The sequence below is a fragment of the Strix uralensis genome, chromosome Z, assembly GCF_047716275.1.
Source record: "Strix uralensis isolate ZFMK-TIS-50842 chromosome Z, bStrUra1, whole genome shotgun sequence".
Taxonomy (NCBI): domain Eukaryota; kingdom Metazoa; phylum Chordata; class Aves; order Strigiformes; family Strigidae; genus Strix; species Strix uralensis.
Genome location: NC_134012.1, coordinates 87,605,694 through 87,627,621, shown reverse-complemented (window position 1 = coordinate 87,627,621; position 21,928 = coordinate 87,605,694). Strand labels below are relative to the sequence as shown.

Sequence of the window (21,928 nt, the reverse complement as noted above, 5' to 3'; positions counted from 1 at the left end):
ACATTAAATATCACTAGTAAATTTAACACAATAAATAATACCTTGGGTTTCCAAGAGCTCCTACTGTAGCAAACTGTGAATTTCTATCCAGAAATTCTTGTAAACCTTTCAGTTCTTGTAGTACACATTCCAGCACATGGGATGGAACACTGCTTTCTACCTGCAAAAGAAAGCAGACTTTTTTACAGAAAACTTAAGTTTCCAAACTCCTTTCCAAAAATTTACAATTCTAAATGAAAGCTACTAAAATGACAAACACAAAGAGTGTACAACAAATAAATAGCATAATAGTAATGCTATCACTGGACCACAACATTATTATACCACAGTCACAGAGATCAAATTACAATTACAAAAATCAAGTTACAACAAATTAAACAACAGAGATCAAATTACAGTTAGGTTTCTTTAAAAGTAAATCCAAAACAGCAGTTTAAAAAAATTTAAAACCTACAATTACTCCTCAGTTAAGAGCACAGCACTTAAGAAAACATTGAAATGATGATTTTTTTTTTTCCTTATCAATGTATAATTGGGAACAGAAGTATAACAGGGCTTAAGACATACTTTAAGAAACTTTCAAAAATATAAGTCTTTTACATACTGCAACAACTTCTCGACTGCCGCTTTTGAAAACTCTCTCCACTACTATACTGCCATCCCAAATATTTCTGCAACACAAAACAATACTGTGTTAAAAGCCAAGTAATTTACGCAATTATTTTTGCAAGTCTTTATGTATAATTTCTTAAAATAAAAAGGTAATACTTTTTACTTCAAGGTTTACAGTAAACATTTGATTTGGATGAAAATTAAACATTCAAAAAAAGTTACCATTATAAATTTCTGAATGGTACAGATATAGATAATTAACAAAATTTCAAATTTTAAAACTTTAATTAAATGGAGTTTGATGCTCTCAAATACTTTAAATACAGGCCAATATTATTCTCTGGAAATACCGTGTAGGCAAAAAAAAATGTTTTGTTGTAACAAAAAATTTCTTTCCCAACCACCATGCAGAGATGACTAACATATGAAGAGCTCTGTTCTTGCTTGGGGTGTTTAGTAACACAGGACTCAACATCCAGGCAACAGAATCCTCTTTAGTTTTGCTTCATTGCTCTGATTTGAGCATTCTGTTTAAAACGTCTTAACAGGAAAGACTTCAAGCCAGGACTTTGATCCTGTAAGTCCTTCTGCATTTCTGTTTCATCCTTTAGTAGGAGTATGAAACATAGGTTTGAAAAATAAAACTGCAGTTTTCAGAGTTATGCATATACACTTGATTGCAGGATCAATGTCAATGCAGCTTTCCTGTCCTAGCCGTTTACTGAATGTATTATTATTCATAGAGCTGTAAAGAGAGCGTATTATATCAACAGGTACTTCATAAACACAGCATAAAAATGCACTTTACTAATTTCAAATTTCAAATGCTATTAAGATAGAATTCACCACCTACTATCATTAAGAAAAACTATGAAACAAATTGAGCGACAGAATCTCTTTTTACACAAACACCTTACCCTATAATCCGAGCAAAGTATATGCAGATGCCATTGTGTCTTCCAGAAAATACTATCTCAGGACCCATCATTCCACTAATGGATGTACCAGGGTGAGACATGGAATTCCCAGAAGGAAACATGGGAGTTGACGTAGCTTGCACACCTAGGGTAAAAGTAGGTAAATATTACTCATGTGAATGCAAATAAAAAAGCCTAGTTGAAAAAAAAAAAAATCTGCATTTCTCCAGCAGAGGCAAACAAGGCATTACCTTGCCCAGGTGCTGCCAAAAAGCTAAAATTAGGATATGGACTATCAAAAATCAAGGGGAAACCTAAAAGGAAAAAGAAATAAAGGTAAGTTTGTTAAAAACAGATAAAAAACCTAACCAAAATGTAACGCATAAAACTCCTGTGCAAAAGCAGCAAAGTTGTTAAAGTACCTTAAAGTTAGAACCATTCCAACAACTTCCATTTATAGTTAAGTATCAAATTGCACTCATTTCTTATCAATGCAACACTCTAAGTGAACCAAATGGATACGCTTCTTTCAAGAGCAGTTATTAGGCATTTTTTTTCCAGCATTCATGTGTTATTTATTGCACACCATCTGTTCCCTGCATTGAACATAACACTGTCCACATACTTTTTCTTGTTCTTCACCTTCTGACTGTTCCCATTCCTGATATGGGCACCCATCCTCAAAGCACTCACTTTCAGCATCTAGATCTTTTCAAAGAGTATCAATTTTACTTCAAAGCACTCAACTGAAAGAAACTGGTACTACTACTCTTTATTTTTACATAGGGCAGTTGGACAAACACTACAGCAACACTGTTAACTTGGAACATTCAGTTTGAGACTGTCCACGGCATCAGATTCAGCTGTGAATGCTCAACCCTTCTGCAAATTAAGTCTGAATACCTAAGAACCCAAAACATGAGGAACACATGTGGTCATCTACAAAAATGTCCATGTACCATCAGCATGTAGGATGATACATCACAGAAAGGGCAAGAAAACTGGCACTCTGAAAATTTGTTTTTTATCAAAGAATCAGTCCTTCTTACCTTATTCCTTACAGCTCTCTCAACAGTGCAAAGGATAACAAAATCCTTCACTAAAGAGTGCCAATGCATTCTCAGAGCACATTCTCCTGTGTGCCAAGCAAAGCACAGGCTTGCAGAAAAGCAGCATGCAAATGCATGACTAGACTTTTAACAGTGAGAAAAACGAAACTAAGTTAAAAGTGCCTCACTTTTTAATGTTAACATTATTGTAATGTAGTTTCACATGCTAAATTTCAAGGTGTTTTAATCTATTTTGGTCAGCATTGTCTGACCCACCACATGGGACATCCACAATATCAGACAGAATCTTAATTCCACATGACAGTTCTCTACCCTTTGAGCAAATGGAGTAAGTAGTAGCAGAAGAATGGTGCCATCTTCCACCTGGACCTGTCACTGAAGCAAAATGGAAACATGTGCTTTGATACTAGGTTTCAAAGAGGCATACATGACAGCAAATGATAAAAACATCAAAAAAATCAAAAAGGAGTCACCTTATTGATTACAGAGCTTCCTGTCATTTCTCCCATACCTTACCTTCATTCTCAGTCGGCTCCTAGCACCTGTCCTCCTCATAGCTACTGCCCTCTCCAACTCAGATTAAATCTTACATTCTTATGCCTTTTCTCAACTCCTGCCCACATTGCTATTGTTCCACACCATCAGGCTTGGAAAGTGATGCCATTGATGCCTTAAAAATAGCCACTCTCCTTAGTGTTTTAATACTAGTTAAGAATTCTGAAAAAGAGGGTCAACTGTTTTTCCAAAACTTCATCCCAGTTCAGTGGGCCTTTCTGCAATATTTATGAATTTGGATATATGCCAAAAATGGTACTGAAATGGAATTTCTTTGCATTCCACGCAATCAAGTTAAGATAAGGGTAAAGATAAAGGATCAACGAATTCCTGATTTTTAAAAAAAATAATTTAATTCAGTAACTCAGAGTTCGAAATTCATCTTTACAAATTTCTTTTTAAAAAAACCCTTAAGATCTGGAAGTAACACATATTAAGGGACAACTTCCTGAAGGAACTGTAGAAATTTAAGTGAATCTGAGCAATACAGAAAGGCACCCACTCCAATAAGCATCAAGTTCTGAGGAGAAAGAACAGGCATTATCCTCATTTGTAGGTGGCACTAAGACCTAAGCAGAAAGCAAATGTTGAAGCTAGAGCTTTTAACAGGGAGAAATCACTCCAACAAACTAACCCATTTCTTGTCCAAAATTTTTCTTTTCTTCTCATAAGCAGTATCTGCAGAGGTGTGACAATGACACTGTAAGAAGATACTCTGTTATAGCCACACAACCACCAACTAATCTTTGTTAAGTTTGAACTGTAGTATCTATAAATTGTTCTCTGGCTGCTGCAAGTGCCTCTGGCACCAACAAATGTATAACTTCTCCACATAATCTTAAGAGATTATATACAACATCCAGACATAGTTTGAGATCACATCACCCTCACACTAAATTCAAAAAACACTTGAGAGTAATTGAAAAAAAAAAAACACCCTGTAATTAAATTAGCCAGTGAGTGGAAAATCAAGGACTATATCAGACAAAAAGAACACAGGTACTCATGAGAAGACAAAATACAACATATTTAAGGAAAAAAACCCTGTCCAAAACCATGAAATGCTTGCTACTTACCAGAAGGAAAAGGAGAACATGGAAGAGGCCCAATGTTGCTCGGAGCAGGCAGAGCCGACGGAAATCTCATTCGTGCTTCTCCGCCATACCTAAAGTTTACATGCAAAGAAAAAAATTCCTCACACTTCATACACAGTCCGTTTAATTTTCATGTCTTTGAGAATTAACAGCAATTTTGGCATTCTTTTAAAATGGGGAATAAAAAAAACACCATAACTTTTCAGAAATATTTATAACTGATAATTTTGGCAGAACATAAGAAAACTAACTGAATATATGCTATGTGAAAAGCATTAACATATGCAATTGCAAAGGTAAGTTAGATGAACAACTAAGGGGATTTTTTTGTGGCTGTTTTAAATTCTGTGGTGATATGACATGATCAGGCTTTGAAGAGAAATCTACCAATTCTCAAGATCAGGCTTATGCTTTAGTATCTTTTTAAAGTTTGCTTCTACAGTAAAGTGGACACAGTTGAGATGACCCATGCTTATCCTTCTATCATCCACAAGTAGTATCCCTCCATCTCTCCTATAGCTGTTAAGAAAAAAAAAAAACAAACAAAACAAAAAATCCAAACTCAAAAACCCCACAGAAATTTAAAAATTTGTCTGGTCTTTTTCTAGCTGTCTAAGTTGGTCTCATTAAAGATATTACTACACACTGCACTTCAATGAACTAGGATACTGTGAAGTATAGGTAAGTGCATTTCAAGCCGATTAAAGTACATTTTCAATAGCTTCCTCTACATGTGGAATACAAGCTTCCAAGAGGGGAACTAACCAGAAATCACCATTACAGGAAGCTTCCTTTGCTGATGAGCCCTAAACTAGCGCAAAAGCATATTCCACCAGGTTTAACAGTTTATGCTCATTTTAAAACAATGCTTACTCAGGCAGCAGGCTAAAGAGCCTGTACAATTATTTAGGGGCTGTAGCGATCCTGAGCATAATATTCAGAACAACCTAGAGAATTGAAACTTACCTGAAGAATGCTCGAGTAGCCCAGGCAGATACTTCACTATCACATGCAGCATTAGAACAGGCCAAGATAAGGCAAGTGGCACAAGCCTGATCCTCCTAGAGTGTATTATACTATTAGTGTGGCAGCTTATATCAAGTTGATAAGAAACGTATTGAAGTTACATTCCTCAATAACGAAAGAGTAAATACTTATTGCATCATTTTATTTAGAAGGCAAGGAAATCAGCTCTTCCCAATTATTGAGAAGAAGTGAAGCATAGTGAGGCATCCCACCGTAGCAGGTAAGTTTTTGTTACACACAGTTTTTTCAAACTCAGTACGATTACTGGTAAGAAACAATCTCCACATCTGTCACCTAATTATTACTAAGGTTCATGCAATTTCTACAGAAACATAAATTAAGATTGTGTTTGAAGAAAAAAATCTATACAAATAGCTGTTTGCATATTCTAATAGCATGTCAAAATGTCACTTAGTATGTCCTATCAAATCACAAGAGAATAGATTACAGTGAACATTCACTACAGATACTAATCAGTACTAGTCAAATTAAAAGAGCTTCCCTCTTGCTTGTTTGCTATTTACCTTAAACAAAAAAATAGACCAATTATACACATTTCTACTGGCCTTCAAATGTAAAAACCTGTTGTGGTGGTAGGAATTTAACTTTTTTAGAAACTCTTCCTTCCCTGCTCTTAAATGAACCCCTTTCCTAAACTAAGAACTGCATTATGCTTCTGTGTACAAGACACACAAGAATTTCCGGGAAAGTGAATTACACTTCCATTTTAGATATAAAATGAGAAGTTATTTCTTATTATACAGACTTGTTTTATATAGACAATGCAGGAGAAAAACTAATACTTTAATAAATGAAATGTTAACTACAAGTTTATAGTAACAACAAAAAGATGCTAAAGAAAGTGATTAGATTTACATAAAATATTAGAAAACTTCCATTTTCAGAAGGTCAAAAGTTCTTACCTGATGCAACTTGAAAAATCTTTCAATCTCTTCTCCATCTCCACCCGCATTGCTAACAAGCAGATGCCGCAGCTGATCAACAGGTCTGAGTTTATGAAACATAAAGCTCCCCTAAAAGTAACAAAATAAGTTAGAATAAAGTTGCCTTTATTCTGGCCATCCCAACACCTCTGTCCCACAGTGCTTATCTTTAGCATTCTGAATTCTCCTTTGCTGTACTATTGGATCAAATTGTAATGTCAATGGTGCCTAAAGCCCAGTTCCCATTCACATGCAGAAAATTCTCTAGCGAGTCTAGGAAAGGCAGGAAAAATACTGCAACGGCTATAAACCCTCCATAAACGGAGTTAATTTTGCTGTTCTTAGCCTAACATGAAGCATACAATACAAGCATATAGCAAGTATACACAGAAAAGAAAGGCTTTGTTATCTTACAAATCCTCAAAAATGCCTGGAAAAAAAGTGCTTGAACAATTCAGGATCAAGGGCATGGTAAGACTTACACTCAATCTTATCTTTCATGCATCCACACTAACTACTGGAGAGGGTCCAATTACTGTCTTTAACAAAACAGCTGCCATTAAACAAATGCAGGTGGAGTCTAGAGGTTGCAAGACACTAATGATTACACTTTTTTTCTTAAGTGCCCTAAAACATTGTTAAATGTAATCAGAAAAGAGAAGTAGGGAAGTTCAACCCTTTGTGGATTTCTTATAGCAAAGAAGAAATTATTTACTTGAATTTCAATTGCCAACAATATTTATGCAAACTACATTTTCTGGGCAGCTAGTGTCTGTTTCAATTTCATATAATCATGAGTATAACCAAGGTTAAAAACTTATCAGATGATCTGTATCTACAAGGGTCTCTGGAGACCAACAAAAACTATTAGTACACTGTACAAGAGAAGCTGACCCAATAGCTTTGAGTAAATTTAAAACAGGTACAGATGTTCCAGCCATCTTCTTCCTTATTCATGTCCAGATATAATCCTTAAAACATATGCAAAGTGAATAAACATTTACAGGTTTAGATTAGACTTCCATCTTCATACTTACTCTTCTGATTTCCTACATTAACAAAAGTAACACTCACCTGGGCTGAAAGCAGAACAAACTTCTTAGGTGGCAGCATGTGTTGCTGCACAACAACAGGTGAATCAGTTATTGGAATAATGTCTTTATTTAGTGGTGTTACAATCTTCTGAACTTTAAATTCATCAATAGCAGAAAGAGCCCAGGAATGTCCATCAACACGGGTGGTCATCTGAACAACAGATAGATATTATCTAAAATTTGGTAACAGACATGAATTTTGCACATCCATGGGGATATTTTACTATTTACCATTTAAAATTACACAGAATCTACTCGTGACACAAGAAAAACCAGCAAGTTCTTGCATTGTCTAACAGAAAGTTATCATGACATTTACAGTTATATATATATACTGCTGCTTTTAGGAGCATATATATACTGTTTCTTTTGGGGGACAGGGATAGCGTTTTGTATTTAAATGTAAAACAACTTGCAAAGTGGGATCCTTTAATGCTGCTACAATATAAACATAAAAATATAAACGAGGGGATTGAGTGCACCCTCAGTAAGTTTGCAGATGACACCAAGTTGGGTGGGAGTGTTGATCTGCTCGAGGGTAGGGAGGCTCTGCAGAGAGATCTGGACAGGCTGGAGTGATGGGCTAAGGCCAGCTGTAGGAGTTTCAATAAGGCCAAATGCCGGGTGCTGCACTTGGGCCACAACAACCCCCAGCAGCGCTACAGGCTTGGGGAGGAGTGGCTGGAGAGCTGCCAGTCAGAGAGGGACCTGGGGGTGTTGATTGACAGCCGGCTGAACAGGAGCCAGCAGTGTGCCCAGGTGGCCAAGAAGGCCAATGGCATCCTGGCCTGTATCAGAAATAGTGTGGCCAGCAGGGACAGGGAAGTGATCTTACCCCTGTACTCGGTACTGGTGAGGCCGCACCTCGATTCCTGTGTTCAGTTTTGGGCCCCTCACTACAAAAAGGACATTGAGTGACTCGAGCATGTCCAGAGAAGGGCAACGAAGCTGGTGAAGGGTCTGGAGCACATGTCATAAAAGCAGCGGCTGAGGGAACTGGGGTTGTTTAGTCTGGAGAAGAGGAGGCTGAGGGGAGACCTCATCGCCCTCTACAACTACCTGAAAGGAGGTTGCAGAGAGCTGGGGATGAGTCTCTTCAACCAAGTAATAAGGGATAGGACAAGAGGTGATGGCCTCAAGTTGCACCAGGGAAGGTTTAGACTGGATATTAGGAAGCATTTCTTTCCAGAAGGGGTTGTTAGGTGTTGGAATGGGCTGCCCAGGGAGGTGGTGGAGTCCCCATCCCTGGAGGTATTTAAGAGTCGGGTTGACATAGCGCTGAGGGATATGGTGTAGTTGAGAACTGTCAATGTTAGGCTAATGGTTGGACTGGATGATCTTCAAGGTCTTTTCTAACCTAGACGATTCTGTGATTCTGTAACAACCTGCTAACCATATCAGAACAAAGTACCAAAGGTATCATGAACAAGTTATTTCTTAAAGAATCAAAAAATGCGGCAACTGAAATCATAAAGGTTTACAAGACTTTCACTGTTGGCAACAGTACTTCAAATATAACTCAAGAAGAGACATACACTAGTGAAGACATTCCAGAACACTACATGTGCTAACAAGGAAAAACTGCTCAAGAACACGCTGCAGTTTTGTTTGGGAAACCTAGCTGTCACTGTCAAATGCCTTGAAAAAAAAGAGACATCAGCACTTGGGATATTTATGTGTAAGTTTTGGCAGGGAAAGTTTCTGCAGTAATTATAAAGCTCCTTTTTAAGTTATTAACACAACAGATAAATCAAAACCTGACTCTGAAACTTTTATACAGTCTCTCCATTCACTCCAGCTCTACTACTGCTCCTCCAATAACACTGTTTTTGACATGTCACTCCTCTACTTCAGCAGACTTCAGACTTCCTTCAGAGCTGAATACATGAAATGTTCTCCCTGAACTGATGCATAAGGCGATTAGCCCCCTCCAAATCCCTCTTACAAACCCACTTACATAACAATTGGGGAAAAGAAAATCAGAAAAAAACCTGTCAAATAATGAAGAGATCAGCCATTTCTGAAATTTAATGAAGACACAGAATATCAATTTAAATAAAAAAACCTGAAGTCTCTACATCTACATTTTAAACAATCTTTGCCAAATTTTATCCTCATCAACAAACACCACTATGGACCGTGAACCATGTCTTCCTGTGCTTGTGCACAATATGCAACAGTATTTTCAAATATGTTAATTAGAAGTCAAGTCTTAGAAGTCATGGCAACTGCTTTTGATACACAGCTTGCATTAAGTTAGAAAGTATGGCTGAACTAGAAATTCCTACTAACAGATCAGTTTCCCATTCACTGACAAAACTGCCTACTGTTTTTTTTCTTTGAAGTATATTGATTAGTAGATTGATAAGCATTTCCAAACGCCACATGGAAGTTTTCTGTGAACTACCCATTTCTTGCAGGTAGTAGTATTCAAGTATCTGTTATCAGAAAGGAAAAAATAATATCTAGATTCCATCAAAATTATAAAAAAAGTTTGCTTTAGTACCTGTGTTTCCATCATCGGCTTTTGAAAAGGGAAAGAATCATGATTGATACACCACAAGATGTCATTATCCTCATTTTCTGAAGCTGCCATCAGCAGGACCCCTAGTAAGAACAGCAATATTGTTTGTATTAGAAGCAATAACCACGCATTCGATGCAAATTCATTAATTCATTCCTTATTTAGTAAAAATCAATCTTTAAGTCCTAACCATACAATTCGAACAGCAAATAATATCTCCTCAGTTTGTATGTCACAGTGTTCTTCAGAAGGTCAACTTTAACACCATTTGCCATCTTCTCTAACAGGTAGAAAAATAAGACTAAAATAAGTAGAACGTGCCTCAAAAATAGTATGTTTAAAGAGATCATGGATGAAAAAACATCTGGAAATGACTTCAAGGGTAAAAATCAGTATGTAAGACTAAAAAGGTCAGCAAGATAGAGACACTTCCCCCGCCCTCCATTTCCGCAGCAATTTAAAAATTCAGCCTACAATCAGAAGTGACACAAAGCTGGAACTATCTGGCAGCTATTTGGTATCTTACATGGTATCAGTAGCTAAATGAGTTAAAAAATAAGCAACATTCAGCTAAATTCAACTAAATTCATTCAACTAAATTCAGCATGAGAGGCACTAAATAGGTAAGAAGCCTATTCTATCTTCTGCTTTCAAGGACTAATCACACATGGCTGGAAACATGCAGGTGAATTTGAACACATTATTTGGGGAGATTAGAAGAAAAAAAAGGCTCATCCACACATGAACAGAATTCTCTGCTCAAACACTGTACCTTGCAGAACTAAATTCTGAAAAATAGTACAACCCTCCACTTCCAAAAAGTCTCCCATTAACACGCAGAAGCCATGCTTAGTTCTCAGTTATTCCCACAGCTTTGAACGCCCCAACCTCCTGAAAGGAAGTTGCAGAGAGCTAGGGATGAGACTCTTTAACCAAGTAATGAGTGATAAGACAAGAGGGAATGGCCTCAAGTTGCGCCAGGGAAGGTTTAGACTGGACATTAGGAAGCATTTCTTTACAGAACGGGTTGTTAGGCGTTGGAATGGGCTGCCCAGGGAGGTGGTGGAGTCCCCATCCCTGGAGGTGTTTAAGAGTCGGGTTGACATAGCGCTGAGGGATCTGGTGTAGTTGGAAACTGTCAGTGTTAGGTTAATGGTTGGACTGGATGATCTTCAAGGTCCTTTCCAACCTAGATGATTCTGTGATTCTATGATAATGTAAAAATAGTGAGACAGCAACTGTCACCAAAAAAAAAAAAAAAAAAAAAAAAATCAGTCTCATCTGAGCTGTGTTACACTCCTTACCTTTGCTATAAAGAGCTCTGTGAACCTTTGTGGGTTTCTCCACGTTAGAAGAAGCTGAAAATCCAGGTGGCAAACGGACATGAACCAAGGTTAGCGTGGAGGGACGAGCTGTTGGATGCTTAAACTGTGAAGTACTAAAATACAGTCGGACACCTGAACAAAAGATAAAAAAAGGTCATAATTTTGCTAAACTGTGCAGACACTGTTTATCAGTTTAAAAGGGGGGAATTAGCATTGCTTTCTTACCTGCATGTGTTATTGCTAGTAGTTGACAGTCTATGGATTCAGAATTTTCAATCACTGCTATTTGAACAATAGGCTTAAACACAGAACGATCTATCGTTCTAAAAAACAAAACAAAAAAACCCCATACACTCTCAACCCAAAGAAATAAGCAAACAATCTTCAAAAATATAGCGTAAAACTATTGGTCTTAAAGGACGTCTCTTACAATTGACATAAATATACCTGGCAATGCTCCCAGCAGCAGACACTATGGCATTTTGCGAAAGAGAAGTAACCCTCGTCATTCCTTGACCATCTTGTCCCAAATCGTAAACCTGCAATTCAATAATACAGCTTAGTGATTTATGGTTGAATTAATTAATACAGTCACATCTATCAAACAGCAACTCAAACTCTATTTTTACTTCATCTTCATGATTCCATATAATTGAAGGCAAGATCAAAAGGCTACTCTTTCCTCTGAAGAAAGTATTTTAGGTCTTCAGCACGCACTTTGTTACAAAAAGATGAATCGGAATAATATCCTGACATATCTACAGAGAATACCCAGGTACTGATGAAACTTAAAAAGTTGTATACACATTACAGAATCACAGAATCACAGAATCGTCTAGGTTGGAAAAGACCTTGAAGATCATCCAGTCCAACCATTAGCCTAACACTGACAGTTCCTAACTACACCATATCCCTCAGCGCTATGTCAACCCGACTCTTAAACACCTCCAGGGATGGGGACTCCACCACCTCCCTGGGCAGCCCATTCCAACGCCTAACAACCTGTTCTGGAAAGAAATGCTTCCTAATATCCAGTCTAAACCTTCCCTGGTGCAACTTGAGGCCATTCCCTCTTGTCCTGTCGCTCATTACTTGGTTAAAGAGACTCATCCCCAGCTCTCTGCAACCTCCTTTCAGGTAGTTGTAGAGGGCGATGAGGTCTCCCCTCAGCCTCCTCTTCTCCAGACTAAACAACCCCAGTTCCCTCAGTCGCTCCTCATACGACCTGTGCTCCAGACCCTTCACCAGCTTCGTTGCCCTTCTCTGGACACGCTCGAGTCATTCAATGTCCTTTTTGTAGTGAAGGGCCCAAAACTGAACACAGGAATCGAGGTGCGGCCTCACCAGTACCGAGTACAGGGGTAAGATCACTTCCCTGTCCCTGCTGGCCACACTATTGCTGATACAAGCCAGGATGCCATTGGCCTTCTTGGCCACCTGGGCACACTGCTGGCTCCTGTTCAGCCGGCTGTCAATCAACACCCCCAGGTCCCTCTCTGACTGGCAGCTCTCCAGCCACTCCTCCCCAAGCCTGTAGCTGCTGGGGGTAACATAGTAACTAATAATATTAGTAACATAGCCAACAGTCATTAGAAGAAGTCACATACTTGCAGCACTCCTTTTTCTGAGCGGGTGTATAAGATATTTCGAGAGTTGTCAACGGCGATTTGAACTACAGGATCTGGGGACGAGACGGTGAAAAGGGAGAACAAGCAAATCAACACTGCATTTGGTGAAAACAAGTTTAAGACAGAATACCTAGAAGACAGTTAATTGTAAGTTAAAAACTGCAGGAGTCCCACAAGGGGCTCCTACTGGAAGTGATTTAAAACAGCAATCAATTTCACACAATTATTAGTAAACTAAAAAAACAAAAGGCAAAGAAATGTATAATAATTTCAAATTAATTTTTCGCTAAACAGTGAAACAGGGTAAAATTATTTACTTAAGGATTCTGTTTGCAGTGATCCTGCTAAGTACATATTAAGTTTGTACTACAGAACACTAACTTTAGTCATAACTGTCAAACTCTCCAGGCTCTGGTATCTATATCCTGAACTAGACACATAAACAAGTGACCTGATTTTTATAATTATCAACCACTGCAAGTTTCGTTGACGATGACTAAATGTTCTGAATAAGGACTGTCTTCTTGGTAATATTATTTAAAAGGTTATATTCAATTACTGGGTAAGTCTTTAACATCAGTACTTACCATCCTCTGAGAATGTGAACTGTAGCAATGAAGGAATAAGGAAAGACAGCACGCTCTTTGAATGATTAATTTTTCTACAGCGCTGGCTAAACCAGCCAGCTTCAGCCTACAATTTAAAACAAATACAGCATTGAACGAAAAAACAAAACCCCAAACTAATATTAAAAAAACAGAACAAGTATGAAAACATGTAAAAATCCAACTACAGACCATTGATTTAACTGAAAAAATATGTACTACTGAATTGAAAGAAACAGGTGCTCATTAAAAGGAAAATTTTACAAGAAAAAGGGTACAGGATGTCACAATTTTATTTTTGAAGTTGACCAAAGCTGCATTGCTATTCCTCATATAATTACTACTTCTTCAAATAAAATACACCTACACTAACACATCAGAGCTGTTGTTCAACCAAGCTGTGCAACATAACTATGGAAGAAAAAAGACTGCAAACCTGACATGTTTTAGAACTCTTAGAGCCTCTATCCCACAACCATGAAACCATGAAAAATGTCTGTGTGTAAAACCTGTAAGTCACCTGGTATGCTACTTCATATAAGCAGCCATCTTTTCCAGCCAAAAAGATACGTCCATTATCAGTGGATGTTATCGCCAGAATGTAAGTATTGTCAGTAGGGAGCGAATAGAGAGGATCTGGTAGCACCTGCATTCCACCAGACATACTGTCATTGAGCGATCCAGTACCTTAAATCAATAAATAAATCCACTTTAGTTTAAGTTGTTCTAATAAATATTACAGGTCTGTGATAAAAAGCATTTTGGAAAACAGGAAAAATTACAGAAAATTTCATAGCTGCTATGCACATTCTGGAATAGCTATTCTCCAAAGTGAACTGCAGAGTAACAAATCTTCTGGTTTTTAAAAAAGATAAAGTAAACTCTCTGTTTCCAAGTAAGGAAATGCAATGTTTTTCATTTCTAGACATTGGCATCTCCTCTAATCACAAGAAGTCTAAACCATAGATTTCTACTTTTTTTCTATTTCACATCAAGATAGTATAAAAAGAGAGCAAAAGATTGTAATCCTCTCACTTTCTCCAAATAATTCTTCATTTTCTCTATTAATATATATGGCATTTAAAAAATGGTATCAGGTTCTCAACTTCTGTGGTTGGAATACAAATGCCAACCAGCTTAATGAACTGTATTCACCAGGTCAAGATTCATACCCATCTCTTCTTTCCCTCTCCAACACGCTGCATAATTAACAGGAGTACCTGTTTCAAAAGCTCTTTTTATGTTGAACAGGTGAATAAGACAACTCCTATGGGAGTCCAGGATCCAGCAAGTGCACACCCCATAAAAATTAGTTCCCCCTGTCTGTAACATCATTTAAAAATTAGCAAGGTGCTTAGCACATGGTCTTGTTTTTCTCTTTTTTCTTTTTTTCCTTTTTTATATGGCTGCTAATAAACCAGCCATGTATACTTGTTAGCACACCACTGAGAATGAAGGAAGAGAATTACCTGCTTGTGTATTAGCACAGCTGAGCCCTAAAATCACAATATCCACAGGGGTAGCCAGAACAAGTAAGTGTCGTACATGAGGCTGGAAGATACCTAAAGAAGGGGAGAAAATAAAATTTTAGTTTGCAGCCAGCCTCTCAGATCACAACGATGTAGCCAATGTATTCACTGGAAAGACACATCAACTGATTAGAGGGAATAGTCATATTTAAGACCCAATGATCTGTGAAACTCTAGAATTAGAAAGGAGTATTAGTCAGCAGTTCACCTTCCAGTTCATGAAATACATGATCTTTAAAAATAAATTTTTCTTATAAACTTGCCTCTTTTAAATTCAACCCTCTTGCCAGTTCAACTTTGACTTCAATATTATGTAAGCAGTAGTTACCAAAAGAAGTGGGAGGCTAGAAACCAGGATCTCATGGAAGTTATCACTTGAATGTGTAAATTTATGTGGTTAAAAAAATGCAAGCTTATCAGTATGATTGTTAAACTATACAATATTTTTGGTATATATATATACATACAAAACAGATTTTTCCACATATGCATATATAAAAAAACATATAAGGAAGTTTCAATAGCTGCCTAATTCTAGTCACTGTCATATATTTCTTACCTCCCTTTGGCTTTACAAGACCAACTGCAAGAATAGTTTCACTAAGGCCATCAAAATAAGCCAGATCTCCTCTGTCAACAAACAAGAAAAAAAGAAAAGCCGGAATAAAATCTGTAACCTGGTACCACATAGTATCAAAGTAAATAAAATCAGATTCTGTATGTTTAAAAATCATTAATACTTATTGTAACACTCTGAAGGCATCGACATTTTTTGCTTTGGGGAAAGCAGATCCAGCAGAACGGAGTGACAGAGAAGTTTCACAGCAAAACTGTATCGGCAGTCATTTGAGCTACTTACAGCCCCTACAGCTGAGTTTCAAACCCAGCTGCAGTATTTTATATTTCTTGATTTTGTTAATTCATGCAGTCTACTTGAATTACACAATGCAGCATCTGCAATGCTGATTAACATCAAAATGGAGGAACTTATACGACATTTTTTACCCCCATGAAAACTATCAAAAGCAAGAATTCCCAACCTCCTCCCAGAACCTTATCATTAACACCATGCAGTGTTGTTTTATTTGGGGAATGTATTTAATACACTGTGGCACAATGTAAATGTATGTATAGGAGCTATGTGAGCCACAATCTGAACTTTAATCTTCTAAAGAAATGCAACAATATGTACAAAGCAATTCTTATTAAAAGAATTCTTACTATAAAGGCAAATAAAGAAGCAAACCCGCAAATTATAAACATACCACTGCCATTTGAAAATATAATGAAATTATTTTCAGTTTTATGCATCCTTAAAATAAGCTAGGCAAGAGAGCTTCAATCACAATACTTCAAAGTACTAATACTATATTATTTAACATTGTGGGAATGTATATTATTTAACATTGTGGGAATGTATATTATTTAACATTGTGGGAATGTATATTATTTAACATTGTGGGAATGACTGGCCACTGTACATGCATCAGAGTAACTACTAAATCTACTTAGAAAGGTTAGGTACTTAGTATAATTTTTTTCTACTTTTTTGGCATAAGCAAAGCCCTAGCATAAATACAGCAATAACCTTAGGATTTTAGCTATGCATAACCCTAAGAAATTAACTTTCCATTCTTTCATCGCTAGATGATTTGGCAGCAATGTTACTAACTCTTAAAAATCCTTAAATAGTTATTCAAAAGTTTTAGTAAAACCTAAAAGGAATCAAGACAAGTTAAAGTGAATAGCACACCCCTGTGCCACCAGTAAACAATCTCCCACTGCTGTAGTCACTTAATTCCAGCACAGTATCAATAAAATATCATCAGAAACATGTTCTCTACATACCCGTCTTCATAGTTCCACATAAAGATGTCACTGTCAATGGTCAGCCAAGCTCTGCTGATTTCTGGAAATACTCCCATCATACAATTGCACTGCATATCTGAAGCACTGCTGATGTAAGGACTAAATGGATTTCAGCTACGAAGGGCAAAATCCCCTTCGGAGCATTTACTTTACATACAGTAGTACGCAGACTGTGTACCATAAACATTCAAAGTTCTTCACACAGAAACTAAATCGACCAGCAACTCTACACAAATGAACCTTCTTACCACTTGGAGCGTTATGAAGGGAATGTGAACAACACTAAAGTTCATTACTGAGAGTGTGACAGAAAGATTGGGGAAGATCATGGGAGAAAAAAGTTCATTTCTAGTATTATTACTTACACAACTTAACACCTATTTTTCATAAGGATACGTCCAAACTGTTCCACTAACTCTGGGGGAAGTGGGACTCTGCGGACTGAGCTGATCTCTGGAAGATTAGGTATTGACAGCAAACCTGGTCCTTGCAAAGGGTAATCCATATCTGACATACCAGAAACAGTAGGGCTACCTGCAAGCAAGAATAACAAAAAAAGGTTAGACGTCATATAAGGAATGAGAAATTTACAAAAAAAAGGTTTATATTCTCCTTTTCTACTTCTACCTGATTGTTTCCTAATGTGTGAAATCTAGATGAGACTAATCACATTTCCCATTTGACTTCAGATTAATAATACGGATCTTCAGACTACACAGAAAAGATGTCTTGATACTGCAGAGACTTTAAGCATCTAAATACCACTACTCACAAGATATGGGTGAACAAAGATTTCTGTAGGAACAAGACCATAAACAATAAATCTAAATCTCAAATCAGACATGAGCAAACTGCGTGAGCTTCCCTCAAGAGTCCCGGCCTTCTTCAGGCGCAGTCACCTGCTCCAGCGTGGGGTCCTCCACGGGCTGCAGGTGGGCATCTGCTCCACCAGTGACCTCCGTGGGCTGCAGGGACATCTCCGCTCCTGCCCACTGCCCCCACTTCCTTCTCCTCCTGTCCTCCACTGACCTTGGTGCTTGCATAGGTGTCCCCCTTACAGCTCCTTCTCACAACTCCCACTCCTCCTCTCAGATTCCCCTTAAACATGTTATCACAGAGGTGCAGCCACCAGCACTAATCGGCTCAGCATTGGTGCAGCGGTGGGTCCGACTTGGAGCTGGGGGAGCTTCGAGAAGCTTCTCACAGGGGCCACAACTGTAGCCCCCTCCACCACCACACACACAAACCCAACACATTCCATCCCTTGCCTACATATTTAAGAATTATCATTAAAATCCACACTCATCACACAATATTCACAAACTTAACTCACATAAACCAAAAAAAAAAACCTTTCCCACACAAAAAATAAAAATAACGTTATTACAATATCAAATGAAAGTACATGGTGCCCTGTGTGAGGAACTAACTCATGAGCTTCAAATTATGACACTGTGCACAATCCACCCTTTGTCCCTCCACCACAATTACAACTACCACAGTTCTTCTGATTATTCCGCTAACAGGATTCAGTCCAAGTTTTGCCAGTTACTTCTCCCAACTACTATCCTTATCCTCCTGCCCTGCACCCTGGGCACCACAAGGAATTGTCATAGTTTAAACCCAGCGGGCAGCCCAACACCACGCTGCTGCTCACTCACCGTCCCCAGCCAGGGTATGGGGGGGTAAATTGCAGGGCTAAAGGGAGACTTATAAGTTGAGATAAAAACGGTTTAATGATTGAAATAAAATAAACCAATAATAAAAATAATAGAAAGTACAAACAGGTTATACACAATGTGAATGCTCACCACTCGCCAACTGATACCCAGCTGGTTCCTGGCCAGTGATCTCAGAAAAGCCAAGATACCGAAACCACAATCCTGGAAGCGAAAGAGAAACCCTACCCTTCCCAGCCAACCTTCTTCTATATTTTGAGTATGATGTTACACAATGTGGAATAGTTTATTGGCCAATCTGGGTCTGTTGTTCTGGCTATGCTCCCTCATACTTTCTTGTACACCTGCACACAGGCAGGACATAGAAAGCTGGAACATTCTTCATCTCCTAGCAATAACTTAAAACATCAGTGTACTATCAGCATTCAATATTCAACTAAATCCCATACAGAATGCAAAACACAGCATTATTCCAGCTACTAAGAAGAAAAATTACCTCTATCTCAGCCAAAATCAGAAGTCACCTACAGCTCCCAACTCCCTCTTAACAGCCCACTTTGCCAGTCAGTTGGCACCAATGAAGTAGGAAATGATGTCTTGATGTTTTAAGGACAACAAAACAAGTGTTTGAGAAAAGGTATACGTTACATCATATCTACACATAACACAGCTATAGACTGATGAAAGTCCCGCAAAGAGAGATTTTCAGACTCCTTGTAACTTAGGGATGGTGCTGGGCACTTAGTGACACTAAAAGCATTCTGCAAGAGGCTTCTCAACAGACAAAAATGAAAACAAGTGCTATTTTCTCCACTATCTGAAAGGAGAGGGGTCCAAGGAGGCAACCTAAACCCATTCCTCCTGCAGTGCTCCTCCTATAATAGAGATCCCACATCCACAACTTTCACCCACCCACGAAAGCATCCACCACACGCCCAGACCCTCGTCAAGCCTGAGACGCTGTCAGACTCAGCCCTGCCGCCGTCCCCGAGAAGGCACTATCCCCGGGGCCTTGCCGGGGCGGTAGCCGCCAAGGGGAGGGGGTGGTGTCCGGCAGGCTGCCCACCGAGGGCCCCCACGCGTGGTCGGCCAAGGCAGCCCTTCAAAGGGTCGCAGTGCGGCGGGGGCAGGCGACGGTCGAAGCGACGAGGGCCAGGGAGAGAGGGTCACCAACGGCTCCTCACCAGGCTCCGGCACGGCCAACAGCTCGGACAAGTCCGGGTAGCAGCGATCATCCTGGATCTGACGGTCGATGTTGCGGCCTGCGATCTCCAGCGCCTCCTGCGCGGAAGGGGCCGTGGGGATCAAGGCGACGGGCATGGCGACGGCCGGCCTGCGGCCCGGGCCCTCGGGCGGCTCCGCGCGCGGAGAGAAGAGCCGCGCGCGCCACGCGCCAAAGCCCAGCAGGCTTCGCGCGGGTGACGCACTTCCGCCGCGCCAACGGCCGCCGCCGGGAAGGACGGGAAGGGTGGGGCGTGCCTGCGAGCGGGGCCTGGCCGGCGGGTTCCGCGGGGAGGCGACAGACAGCGCCGCTTGGCGCTGGGGGCCCGGCGTTGCTGGAGACGAGCGACTGAAGCCGAGCAGGCTGCGGCGTCCACGCGGTCCCTCACCGAGGGGCCCTGTGGCCCGGCGCGCCGTCCCTGAGGGCCAGGCGTGCTCTGCTGTGACGGCCCGCAGAGGCACAGGATGGCCTCGAGGAGAGCAGCGGGGAGCGGTGCCTGTCAGTGGTGTGTGGCCCTCGGCGGTTCCTTGCCTGCTTGTCTGCTCGGCGGTCACTGTAGCTTTTGGGGGGGCTCCCAGTGACAGCCCAGTCAAAGATGTTTTACACTGTGAGCCTGATGTGATACTGTGGCGAGACTGTATTCATCAGAGTTATCCAAACATACACAGATTTTGTGTGTAGTGATGTAAGACAAAAACCCCTTCAAAGGTCACTGGAGCTAAGGTGTGGAAGAACAGTAAGCCACCTCTGCACCGTGCTGACCTGGTGTGGCTGCTGTTTTTTCAGAATTTGAGATGCCACATCAATGTGGCTGTAGCAGACTGTTAACTTACCAAGGCTGGGCCTCTGTTAAGTGATGTGTCTGCTCTAGACAGCGTAGGCATTCCCAAACCATTGTAGGAAGTCTTGGCGTTGAGTGAAATTCAGATTTCAGGAAAAGGGCCAGGTTTGTAAATCATGTTTGCTGCCCTGACTGCACTGACTCTCTGCTCCTGGATCAGTCCAGCACTCATTCTGGAAAGCTTCATATATGGGAGAGGCACCTGGCATGAGAAATCCCTCCCTGCCCTCCCCACTTTCCAAATGGAGAACCTGAAGTGAAGACCTAAACTCTGAAGTGTTTACATAGCAAAGTGGGAAATTCTCCCTGTGTCTTCTGAAGATTGGAGAAGCTGGCAGACAGTCACTAGTGGGGTTCATCAGGGCTCATGTTTAAAGCCAGTGCTCTTTAATGTTTTTATAAATGATCTGGATGTAGGAATCGCATGTATATTTAGTTTGCCGATGATATGAAACTACAAGGAGCTGTGGACTCCCTTGAGAGTAGAGAGGCCTTACAGGTGTCAAGCACTGGAACAGGCTGCCCAGGTAAGTGGTGTAGTCACCATCACTGGAGGTATTTAAAAGGTGTGTTGATGTGGCACTTACGGACATGCTTTAGTGGTAGGTTTGGCAGTGCTAGGGTAATGGTTGGACTCAATGATCTTAAAGATCTTTTGCAACCCAAATGATTGCAAAATTCTGTGATTTGGTCTGGATACACTAGAGAGCTGAGCAATCACTAACTGTATGAAACTTTAACAAGAGCAAGTTCAGGATTCTCCACCTGGGACGGGTAAATCCTGGTTATACGTACAAATTGAGGGACAAGAGGCTGGAGAGCAGCCCTGTGGAAAAAGATCTGTGAGTCTGGGTTGATGGCAAGTTGCATAGGAGTCAGTGGTGTGCCCTGGTGTGCCCTAGCAGACAAAAGGACCAACTGTGCCCTGGGGTGCATCGAGCACAGCATTGCCACCTGGTCAAGGGAGGTGACTGTCCCACTCTACACTGCACTGGTGTGGCCCCACCTCAAGTACTGTGTGCAGGATTGGGTGCCTCAGTGTAAGAAGGACATCAAACCAAGTTCAAGACCATTGAAGGAACCTGAAGGTGCACAAGTCCATGAGACCTGATGAGATGCATCCACGGGTTCTAAGGGAACTGGCAGATGAAGTGTCTAAGCCACTATCCATCATATTGGAGAAGTTGTGGCAGTCTGGTGAAGTTTTCACTGACTGGAAAAGGGGAAACATAACCCCCATTTTTTAAAAAGGGAAAAAAGAACACCCAGGGAACTACAGGCCAGTCAGTCTCACCTCTGCCTGGCAAGATCATGGAGTAAACCCTTCTTGAAACTGTGCTAAGGCACATGGAAAATAAGGAGGTGATTGGTGACAGCCAACATGGCTTCACTAA

At 40.0% G+C, this 21,928-nt stretch overlaps 1 protein-coding gene across 4 annotated transcripts in view; it reads right to left on the bottom strand.

The window, feature by feature from the left end:
- NUP155 (nucleoporin 155) overlaps positions 1-19,858 on the bottom strand; it is a 37,039-nt gene extending 17,181 nt beyond the window's left edge. For 2 of the 4 annotated variants that reach the window (XM_074855827.1, XM_074855830.1), the window contains exons 1-21: positions 19,656-19,858; positions 17,189-17,326; positions 16,772-16,868; positions 15,483-15,553; positions 14,864-14,956; positions 13,915-14,081; positions 13,377-13,482; positions 12,769-12,842; positions 11,609-11,700; positions 11,387-11,484; positions 11,141-11,293; positions 9,819-9,919; positions 7,293-7,463; positions 6,198-6,308; positions 5,215-5,309; positions 4,231-4,319; positions 2,912-2,974; positions 1,781-1,843; positions 1,530-1,674; positions 605-671; positions 42-160 (exon numbers count right to left, since the gene is read on the bottom strand). In XM_074855827.1, the coding sequence (XP_074711928.1) occupies positions 42-160; positions 605-671; positions 1,530-1,674; positions 1,781-1,843; positions 2,912-2,974; positions 4,231-4,319; positions 5,215-5,309; positions 6,198-6,308; positions 7,293-7,463; positions 9,819-9,919; positions 11,141-11,293; positions 11,387-11,484; positions 11,609-11,700; positions 12,769-12,842; positions 13,377-13,482; positions 13,915-14,081; positions 14,864-14,956; positions 15,483-15,553; positions 16,772-16,868; positions 17,189-17,326; positions 19,656-19,791 (2,249 nt within the window). In that variant the 5' untranslated portion in view covers positions 19,792-19,858. The remainder of the gene's footprint in view (positions 1-41; positions 161-604; positions 672-1,529; positions 1,675-1,780; positions 1,844-2,911; positions 2,975-4,230; positions 4,320-5,214; positions 5,310-6,197; positions 6,309-7,292; positions 7,464-9,818; positions 9,920-11,140; positions 11,294-11,386; positions 11,485-11,608; positions 11,701-12,768; positions 12,843-13,376; positions 13,483-13,914; positions 14,082-14,863; positions 14,957-15,482; positions 15,554-16,771; positions 16,869-17,188; positions 17,327-19,655) is intronic. The other 2 variants (XM_074855828.1, XM_074855829.1) reach the window with 2 other exon arrangements.
- Between the last annotated feature and the right edge of the window lie 2,070 nt (positions 19,859-21,928).